This window comes from Pyrus communis, chromosome 16 (genome assembly GCF_041283825.1).
Source record: "Pyrus communis isolate YQ-2024b chromosome 16, ASM4128382v1, whole genome shotgun sequence".
NCBI lineage: Eukaryota > Viridiplantae > Streptophyta > Magnoliopsida > Rosales > Rosaceae > Pyrus > Pyrus communis.
This window is the reverse complement of record NC_142580.1, coordinates 28,642,121-28,653,222: the sequence shown is the minus strand read 5'-3', so window position 1 is coordinate 28,653,222 and position 11,102 is coordinate 28,642,121. Positions and strand designations below refer to the sequence as shown.

At 36.4% G+C, this 11,102-nt stretch overlaps 1 protein-coding gene across 2 annotated transcripts; it reads right to left on the bottom strand.

The window, feature by feature from the left end:
• Positions 1-8,205: 8,205 nt before the first annotated feature.
• Positions 8,206-10,553, bottom strand: LOC137732485 (transcription factor bHLH18). 2 transcript variants are annotated; one of them, XM_088687272.1, is made up of 5 exons: positions 10,497-10,553; positions 10,235-10,326; positions 9,481-10,089; positions 8,877-9,254; positions 8,206-8,650 (listed from the first exon to the last, which is right to left on the bottom strand). In XM_088687272.1, exons 2-5 carry the CDS (start codon positions 10,268-10,270, stop codon positions 8,576-8,578), a joined length of 1,098 nt encoding a protein of 365 aa, XP_088543398.1. In that variant the 5' UTR covers positions 10,271-10,326; positions 10,497-10,553; the 3' UTR covers positions 8,206-8,575. The 2 variants fall into 2 exon arrangements, with proteins under 2 accessions (XP_088543398.1, XP_088543399.1); XM_088687273.1 differs by lacking the exon at positions 10,497-10,553 and adding an exon at positions 10,419-10,492.
• Positions 10,554-11,102: the final 549 nt, after the last annotated feature.

Here is an 11,102-nt window from a genome sequence, read left to right as displayed (position 1 = left end):
GAAAACACCCCATAATAAAAAATTCTCTCTATAATTCCAATTTTACCCTTACTTCTCTTGAATCCACCCCCACCTCCAATAAAACAAAAATCTCATATTCCCACAACCACCGAGCTCAAAACCCCACTGTCGCCAGTGGCTGAGTGTCCATATCCTTGGTTTTATTTACACTAATCGCATGTTAACATCAAAACATTCATCCTTGTACTTATTATTATTATTATTATTTTTAATAATATTCATTTCTTTGCTTGGCCATTCCGAATTGAACTTGGTACAGTTCTCAGATCGAGAATTAGACCCAATTTACAAAAGGTTTGTATAGTAAGTATTAGGGAGAAATTTATCAAAAGCAATTGGGAATAGACTCCTTACCCAATTTCGAGAAACATGTCCTACTAATCCCATTATAGCAAATAAGGTAGAAAATGAGAAACCAGAAATCAATTGCCTAAATACTCAATCAGTCATTCCAAACAATATGTCATATGCAATCCTTGTGATGAGTAACATATTTCCAAACAAATTCACATTCAATTTGTCAAGGGAAAATGAAAGAGAAGCACCACAAAATTTCAATTCATATGTTGAATACATGTAGTAGAATAAGGGTCATTGGAAAACAATGTTCAGGCTATAACCTGGCCTCTCCAAACATGTGGTTGATTGGAGAGGACACAATAAAGTCAACTGCGAGGGGCGGTGGTGGGGTGAATGGCTCTGCCATTTTTTGTTTTGTAGGGTGGGGTGACACACCCCAACCGAAATCAAGGCGTGCTGGCCATCACATGAGAGTGACGTAGCCATGTGCATAGTGCGGAAGTATGAATAATAATAGAAAAGCGAATAAATAAAAACCAAACTACTAGATAAACTAGTTAAAGTAATACGCTAGTGTAAGACTAAGTGTGATAAACATAATCAGAGCACAAAAAGCCTAAGTGCAGTCCAGTAGGATGAATACTAATTACACAACACCCAAAGATGATCCTACATTTGTGTTGTTCTATCAGAACCACCGTCAAAGTCCTCGTGAGCCACCAAAGCGCTTTTACCTAAAACCTGGAGGGGCACAAAACAGAAAGTGTGAGTGGGCAAAAACAAAGCTTTTCAAAATCATTTCATTCTCAAAAGTTCTAACCCCTCTTCGTAAAACCTGTATAATTTCCCAGAAAATAGAATATATGAATATATCGAAATCATGCTCAGAATAACAACATTCATAAATATGCCATGACGAATTTCTCAGCATAAAGTATAAGTAAACCAGGTGATATCAATCAATGCAAATGATATGTCAGCCGGAGTCACCTAACGTGACCTATACACCTGAATCTAAAGCTTGAATCCATATCTCAACAACTATACCTGCACACGAGTCGAAACCACCTAAAGTGGTCTGTACGACAGGACTAGGTGTAAATAAATACACTCGAGTGCTACGATCACGTGAAGACTGTGCGAATAATCGTGGGTCACCTACAAGTTGGAACCACCTATAGTGGTATGTACGACAGGGTTGTGCACCTAACTTGGATCCAAGATGAGTGTGTGGTGCGGGAGGTGAACATCACGTGAAGGATTGTGCCCTAACTCTGGGCGGGAGCATTAACACCGGGGTGCAGGTTTATGAGCTCTCAATGCATCTCACATAACCACTAATTCACAACCATAAACTATAAACTTACCTGGCACTTACCTGTGCGTCCGCAGCACCAAACATACATATATGCAACTACTAATGCATAAATAAATATGCAGACCTTTGCATGGCATTTTAAAATATATAAACATTCAATTTCATTTTCTGAGAAAACTCTCAAGTATATAGGTATATACGGAAAACCAAAAGCCCACTCACTGGTAGGTGGAAGGGTCATAGCCCCCGAGCCTTGAGTAACTGCCCTCGTCCTCAGGATAAGTCTCACCTATATGCGAAACAACTATAAAAACGTCAATTTAAAACACATAACCAAAACTAGGTAATAACTTCTCATACAATGCTCAAATGGGGTGTTTGAATATACCAACGTAATCTACTCAACCTCACAAACATCCCCATAATTTTAAAATAATTTTCTGACCACCCACGCGCTGGCCAAGGCATGGCTAGACGCTCCAGCCACGCGCGGTCAAACCCTAACTGGCCCTAACGGCCGTTAGGAATATTCCGTTAAAACCTTAACAGAAGTTAACGACCGTTACCTAACACCGTTAGAATATTCCGTCAACTCTAACGGAATATTCATCTCCTTCTTCAGTAAGCCTCGCCGGTAGCCGTAGTCTGCAACTTGAATTTTCGCCGGAAACTGGAAAATATTCAAATCTTCATATCCTCTTCATTTCTCAACCAAATTCCATGAAATTTGATCAAAATGAAGCTTACAACGAGTAGAACAAAACCTTACCACTTTCAAGCCTTGAAATCCACGAGATCTCGCCAAAAAATCCTTCGATATACCGACCAAATCTGCAACTCACTGAACTCGAGCTTCCCGACGTCCAAAACACCTCAAAATTCTTCCTCGAGCTTCGTGAAGACGTTCTAAAGCTTCCTATGACCTTAAAAACTCCTAAAAACCTCACAATAATTAATGCATGAAAACTGGGGTTAGGGTTCTCGAGGTTTTCCGAAGGTTTCAAGTCTCACAAATGGTATATATGAACTCAGAAACTTGCAAGGAGTTCGAATCTTACCTTCTAGACGTCGATCCGTGCGTGTATGGTTGGTTTTGAAGTTCGTCCGTACAATTCTAAAATAATGGAAGAAATCCGAGAGGGAGGAGAGAGAAAGAGTCACGGAAGAGTGGTATGGGTATGTGTGTGTGTGTGTGTGTGTGTGTGTGTGTGTGTGTGTGTGTCCTGTTGAGTCAACAACCAAAAACAACTAAACAACACCCCACAACGCCAACTAACGTCCAAGGGCAATTTAGTCTTTTCCCACCTACGGTACAAATAATTCGGGACGGGCTGTCACATGGGTTGGATTTAACAAAAGCAAGGGTAAAGCTAGAATTATTAGGAGAAAAAAAATTTAATTGTGGGGTGTTAATAAAATAATCCTTTTTTTAACTCTAATATTTGAAAATTTCAATTAAAATCTAGTGTTAGATTACATATTAATTCTAGTATTTTGATGTGTGGTTTAATTTAAATTCATATTCTATTTTTGTTCTAATATTGGGTCACATAACAAACTCATATTGCAATGTCATACTTCAATTTACGAATTTGTTACAGTGTCATATATCCATTACATATTCGGTTAAATTAGCCGTTAATTATTATGGCATGGGATAGGTGGGTCCCCTTTCTTGTATCGAACATTTATCTAAACTTTACCTTATTTAAGGATTAAAGTTTAGTTTGTGAGGACATGAAAGTTAAAGAGCATTGGTGAAAAGAAAGACCTTGCAAGTGCTTAAGTAAGTTGGGCTATTTCCCATATTGTCAATTGGTTTTACAGTGAAACCTCAACTTTTTTTATAGTATCAAAGAAAGGTTCACCTACCTGTGAAGCCCAATGGCTACATATACTCCACGCCACCCAATTGTCTTGTCCACATGTTTGACTTGAAATTTGTCACATGTGAAGGGGTGTGTGAGGATCTGAAGGGTAAAAAACCTCACATAGGTGAAAGAATAAATCATGCAAGGGCGTATAAGTAAGTTGAGCTACTTCTCATATTGCTAATTGGTTTTATAGTAGAACCTCAACTTTCTTCATGGTATCAGACCAGGTTGGTCCACGTGTGAAGCCCAATGGCCATACATACTCCACACCATCCAATTCGTGTTGTCCACTTTGTTTGACTTGAAAGTTCGCAACACGTGAAGAGACGTGTGAGGATGCGAAGGTAAAATAGTCCCGCATCAGTAAAAAAAAGGGAGTTTTAACGAAAAGCTCGCGGTACCGTCCACTTTAACGAAAAACCATATTTTTACACTAAAAAGTCAATCCTGGTACTATTCACTTTACCCTTTATTTTGTCCTTATCATTAAAACTCAAAGTTTTCAAGCTTTTTTCATTAGTTTTCCTTAAAAAAAACCTTGTAAGAACTTATAAAAAAAAATTACTCTCCATATTGCCAACTAGTATGTGATTGAACCTTACAAAATTTATCCTTTCATAATTTTCTATTGGCTTTTTAGCTCAGATATCATTTCTATCAATTTTAAATCTTAAGACCAAAGTGAGAAGTTATGTAAATCTCAGAGATTATTTTAATTTAAAAAAAAAAATACCTTTTTTATTTTATCAAATAACCGAATCCGATGTGTTTCCAATTTTCGGGGAGTACAAGCGCAAACACACATACAGTTGTGCGGCTTATTTATTTAAATATATACCACCAATAAGGCTATAGGGTCAGCACATGCAAAGACAACAGCGGCTTATTTATTTAAATATATACCACCAATAAGGGTATAGTGCAAAGACAACTTTAACAATATTGAAATGCAAGACAATGTTGCAGCATACCACTTTGATGCTTCTTTATGGATTTATTCATTAAACGTTGTATTTTTCTGAATTTAGGTGAGTAATGCTACTGCAGTCAGAACTGGCAATGGTGATAGCAATGTGGAAATTAATAGATACTGAAAACAAGCATACATAGCCAAATACCTACACAAATAATGGAAATTAATATTCCAATTTTCGGATAACTACCCTATATATATAAGGAGGATATCATTTGGTTGTTAATTTATGGATAAGATTACAGTATAATCTCACCTTCAGTCACTTTAATAATTTCTGCCACTTGGCATTCGAATTGATTCCAAACTACTCCATATTTCTTATTTTAAATTGTTTCCGGATCTGAATAGATGTACTTATAAATAGATTTACTTGTATATTGTTCTTGGGGATCTTGTAATCTATTGTTCCTCAACAACTAATTAGTTTAAAAGCAAAATCTTATTTCTACGGGAAATTATAGATTTTGTCAATGGAATATGTAGTTTGGTGATGTATAAAGCATCAGTGACAAGTACTTGACAACTCTCTAAGAATACAACAACAACAATTAAGTCTTATCTTACTAAGTGTCGTCAGCTGTATGAATTATAGAATATCACTGCACTCGATTTTGCGACATGTCTTATATTAGCTACAAGTACTCCATATCTTTTCTTTAAGTCTTTTTCCAAGTCTTCCTAAATCTTTCTCTATCTCTTTTTCCCTGAGCTTCCGTCTCATAGTCGCATTTTCTAACCAGAGTGTCTGTAGGTCTTCAGTTCATATGTCCAAACCACCTTAACTGATTTTCTTATCTTATCTTCTTAAATATGTCTCGTTAACTCGTCTAGTACCAATTCAAAAAGGTAAGAACTTAAAGCTGCCTTGGTGTAACCCTATGGTTATGGGAAAGCTTTTAGTGTCCTTCATGAATTCTTATTGCAGTCCTTACTTCATTATATATATCCTTTATAACATGGGTATATGCTACTCCTACCTACTCCTTTCTTCTCTAGAATCCTCCAAGAATTTCTCTTATCATACATTTTTTTTCCAAATCTATAAAGATCATGTGGAAATCATTATGCATATCTTTGTATCATCCAATTGATCTTCGTAAGAGATAGATTGCCTCTATAGTCGAGTGCCCTAACATGAACCCAAATTGATTGTCTATGATCCGTGTCTCTTGCCTTAGTCTATACTCAATTACTCTCTCACAAAGATTCATTTTATGACTTATTCATTTAATACCACTATATTTCATGCAATTTTGTATTACACTGTTATTCTTGTAGATAGGCACCGTAGTGCTTTTTCGCCACTCATTTGGCATATTCTTCGTTTTCAATATCTTATTGAAAATTTTTATGAGCCATGCTATACCCATCTTTCCCAAGACCTTCCACATTTCAATCGGTACATCGTCGGGACCCATTGCTTTTCTACGCTTCATTTTTTCAAAGCTAAAACTGCTTCCCCTTTCCTAATTCGGTGGTAGAAGGAATAATTTCTACACTCTTCCGAGTTACTCAACTCACCTAAAGAAGTACTCCTTTTGTGTCCTTCATTGAAAAGATTCTCAATCTATCATTAACCACGTTCTCGTAGCTAGAACATTTCAATTCTCATCCTTGATGCACCTTACTTGGTTCAAGTCTCTTGTCTTCCTTTCCCTTGCTCGTCTTCTTTTTCTTTGCTCTAGCCAGTTTATAGATATCCAACAGTCATTCTTTGGTATTTAATTGCTTATACATGTTGTCAAAAGCCGATATCTTCAGTTCTCCAATGACTTTCTGTGCCTCATTCTTCGCTATCTTAAACCTCTTGCTGTTTTCATTGGTTCTATCCTTATATAAGGCTTTACAACATTCCTTTTTAGCCTTAACTTTGATATTTTTGAAAGGCATTTCATCAAAGATCTTATAATCACTGTTATCTAGATATTTGAGTAAAAATTGAAGATTAAAAAGGGGTGGTGGTGGCGGCAATGGAAGGGAGGCAGATAGAGGTAGTGGAAATGATGGTAGAGCTGGGAAGGTGATGGCGGTCATTGTGGTGGGGCCAGGTGGTGGTGGCAGCAATGGTGAGTAGCAATGTGGAGGTGATGCTATGCCAACATAGAGCTGCCCCAGTAATTTCTTCAGTGAGGTATACACCATACTAGCATAAAACTAAGGTTTACCTAGCATGGCCTGCAATACTGCTAGCCGGCTACCTATGAAGAGTCTCTCCCACAAATAGCCAACAAACAAAGAGATTGATAATTGCCGTTTACCACTCAGAACTCTCTCACGTTCAGTTTCTTTAAACTTTTTCTAACTTATGCATTGGAGACCCTTGGGCGAGCATCATTTTGTTTTTTCTCGGGTGTTCATCAATTAGCCTAGCGATATTGTTTTTCAAGTGCATTTTTGTTAGTCTATCTTTAGTGGAAATTTACATCCACGTTAACAAGTTGTGATGAGCTCGTATATAGTCAACTCAGTGGATCCGAATTTGTGTCTTGATTGTAAATGATGAATTAACATGTAGGTTTAGCTTCGAGTCCATATGGTTTACACCTCTAATAGGAGCGCAGAATGTGCTTTTATTTCTATTTCTTTCTGAAAAATATATTGTGAACTATTTGAAGTTTATTTACATTTTACCTTTATTGCTTCACCATTTAATATTTAATATGGAAGAGCTAGACTCCTTAAATTAAAGAGGAGTTCCTCATCCAAATACTTCGTGGTCTATTCATAGAACTTTGTGAATATGATTGAAACCGTTCATTTATAAATCAGTCTGTAAAGATCGTCTTTGTAAAGAAACAATTAAAACTAAGATTGTTTAGTCACACAATTGTAGCAAATAGATAGATGGTTCATAATGCCTTTACCGAATTTGTCCATATGTTTTTATTAAGTTTGATGACGAAACAATCTGAGTTCTAATTGATTTTTTTGTTGAGATGATCTTTATATAGTAATTTATAATATAAACGGTTTCGATCATAAACACGAAATATTGTGAATAGACCAAGAGATAATTGAAGGAGAAATTCCTTCTAAATTCTCGAGGAGCCAAGTCTTTCTCCTATTTAATAATTTAATGAGGTAACATTAAATTTTATTAGTAGATCTCAGAGATAAAAGAGTAAAATAAACTAAATAGCTAGTGGTAAAAAGATAGGAAGATGAAACAAGTAGTTATAGTGCATAACAAGGGTAACTGATTACAGTCAAGCCTCTAAAACATAGACCAAGTTTGTTTCTCCCAATACAAGAAAATGAAGCCCTTAAGGGGAGGGATCCTCATTTTTTCAAAAAACATAGGGATCCCTTCCCTTAAGAGGCCTATACAAGAAAATAGACCAAGTTTGAGCTTCGTTTCTAAGCCCAAAAACATAGAAGAAAGATATTTCATTAAAAAATGAAACTCTAACCTCTTAAGAGACTGTATTAAAAACCAAGTCATGGGGTTCCTTATTTGTCACAGCAGGTGGGTAAACTCAACGTGGTAGCAACCAGCCAACCACGCAAAAATAAGAACAAATGTAGAATTGTAAGTAATGAGCTGATGAGTAAATAAGAAGTCCTTTAATGTTAATTGTGTATGCACTTAGTCTTAAAAATGACAAGTGTAAGGCTCCAATATGTAAGGCTAAAATAGCCATGTGTAGTGATCCTATAAATTAGCTAGATGTGTGGCTGAGATCAAATGTGTTGTATATGGATCCAGCTAAGGAAACTGTCATGTAATGCACATGTGTGTGCTCAATTTCCATTAAGAAAAATGTATATTCCTCTCTGCAACTTCTGCTGAAGAAGAAGAACATTCGCATTCCTCAATCCTTTTCTTATTGTTATTTTGCATAATTCAGCTAAATACTTCACACTAACAAAAAAGAACCCTCCAGAAAATACATATAGCAAGAACCCTCACGGCAAAATAAAGACCCAAATGGGGGATGTCAGAAAATAAGGGAGACTCGCATCACAGGTATGGAAAAAAGTAGCTAGCTAGTAGCAAAGGGTTGGGAAAAGATAAATTTTAGGTAATTCGGATAATGTACAGGTTGCAGAAACAGAATCCTTAGAATATCTGCCCCATATGGCATCTCACATGAACGTCAACAGGGCTACTCGCAACTTTCTTGCTAGATCCTTCACTGTCATATTGAATCCATCATCCATCTGCAGGTGAAATGCAAACTTTTATTTACTCAGTTATAAAAAGGACATATGTATTTTGTTTGGATAATGTCTCTTGCCAAACTCTGACAGATGTTTGTGATGCTACTGTAAATATGTGGCTCACAAAATATCAACATGACCAATCATTGAGATTTACAATCTAGCAACATAAAGTCTGGCAAAAGAGCATTAATAACTCGATGATGTTATAACCGACAAGTTATACCTGAGATGTAATGGTTATGTCTAGAGTGGAGGCCCCAAATGGGAAGATGCTGCTATTAACCACAGATAATTGAAGCTTTTCAATTTCGCTTAGTATTTTCACCACAACTCCTTTCTGTTTCTCGCAGTGGATTCGAATCAATACATCCTTTTCTGAAACTCTAGCTTCAATTTCTGGGAGTGCAGATTCGTCTGGGCCGCAACCATCAAAGTTTTCATCACATGAAGAGGTGTCATCATCAGCGGAGAGTTGAGACTTTTTCACAAATACCACGGATTCCACAGTTCTTTTCTTAGATCGTTCTTCAAGCACTTTCACCCTTTCTTGAAGCTGCTTCGCATGCTTTATAGCATCTCCAAGAACAGAAGCTTTGTCCATCTATAGCCAAGAAATTGAAATATTACAGTGTTAATAAACATACATATTATATCCTTAGTTAGAGTCCATTCTATGATTCGTTGACATTACAAGATAACGAGCTAATGGCTAATGTTTACCAGACACATATATTTATATGCTTTGTCGTCAAAGTGTTAAATAAACCATGTACTAATTTGTATAAAAATTGGGGTTTTGATCATCTTTGTCAAGAAAAATACAGTACCTTCTTTAGGCCAGGAACGATCGCAGAAAGAGCTATGAACTGCTGGCTGAGCTTTTCTCTCCGCTTTCTTTCGGCCATTATGTGGTCTTGAGCATGTGAAGGTGTTCTACTTGTTGGGCAAGGCCTCTTGGTGCCCTGGCTACAGCCTTTTGTTTCATAGTCTGGAGCATGTGAAAACTGCATGTTAATTTGGGAAGGTGCCTCATCCTTTGACTTCAACGCAGGCTCGAATTTATTACAAAACTTTTGAGGGTTGGAAGGCAGTGGTGAGTTCAAGTTCTCAAAAGAAAGAATCTGGGAGGAGGAAGAAGAAGGTTTTGGTGAAACATTTTCTGTGATGCTAGAGTTCCAGCTGCTAGTCATGAGCAGTTTGGCTGGCCTCTCAAAGCTGGTGCCATGAGAAGTCTCATTAATGGATGAACCACCACTTGATGCGATGGTCATGGTGGTGGTGGTGTTTTTGGTTGTCAAAGTTGAGTAAGAGGAATAGCTTTCAGAAGAGAAAGATTCTTTGAAATTCTCCCCAAGGGCAGTGCCAATATCATGTGCATTAAACCCTTCATCTATACTGTTCAAGTGGCATTGAGGAATGTAACTGTAGTCCATTCCCTGCAAATTGGAACAAAAAAATATTACAATAAATTTATATAAATGCTTCACAGATAACAAAAGCTACAATTTAATTGCTAATAATTAAACTGTATTTTGTTATTACACCATATGTATTCTCAGAACTCAGAAGCCAGAAAATTACCAAGTCAGAAAACCATTTGGCTGATGATACGTCCATATTAATGCAGCTCAGCTAGTTCCCCCTGTTTAATCAAATCTAGTGACAAGATGGTCCTGGAGAGCAAGAGAATCACCGTCAGATATCAGTTTACAATTTATGTTAAAAAAAAAAAAAAGGAAACAAGAAGTTGCAGCCTAATGTTAACCATGAAACTTGAGGAATGGAACTTAAATAAGGAAACCCTATTGATTAATTTCACAGGTAGAGAAATATGGAAGCTTACCCTTCTCCTTTATCTTGAGTTGCAGAAAGTGATATTGCTACTGCACTTTTATATTGGTTGTCCTTCTCCTATACCCTCGTGTGAAAATTTTGTAGTTATCGTCTTATTCATTCATTTATATTATTATATATCGTTATGATGGTAATTAGTATCTTATTACTACAAATGGAATGTGATAAAAAAGGCTGGCTACCTTATTTCATACTACACAGTCGTTGACGTATGGTTAAATCATTGTGCATAAAAATAAATAAATTGGCAGCTTCAACTTGACCGTCAATAAGAGATACCTGATCTACAGAAATTATAAAACAAAACACTATTATTGTCTTTCCCAAGTCTGATGATGCCAACTAGGTACCTAAATATTAGATATATTCATTATTTTAATTTTGTAAACACCCTGCCAGCTAGGTACCTAAATAGTGATTTGATATCTTATTGTGCTTTTGTTAATTTTTTTTACTTTTTAATGGAGAATTGCTCTGATTTCATTTAACAATAATCGGTTACTAAATGATGAGTATGAACTCTCACTTAAAATTCTTTGTGTTTGTTCACAAAACTTGGGGCTTGTAATGAGCAGTTTTTATTATAAATCACTCT

Bases quoted from the DNA above. Each gene is read 5' to 3' on its own strand.
- LOC137732485 (XM_088687272.1), bottom strand. From the start codon at position 10,270: ATGGACGTATCATCAGCCAAATGGTTTTCTGACTTG. The intron at 10,090-10,234 runs GTAATTTTCTGG...TCCAATTTGCAG, and splicing joins CCAAATGGTTTTCTGACTTG to GGAATGGACTACAGTTACAT. The intron at 8,651-8,876 runs GTATAACTTGTC...TTTCACCTGCAG, and splicing joins ACATAACCATTACATCTCAG to ATGGATGATGGATTCAATAT.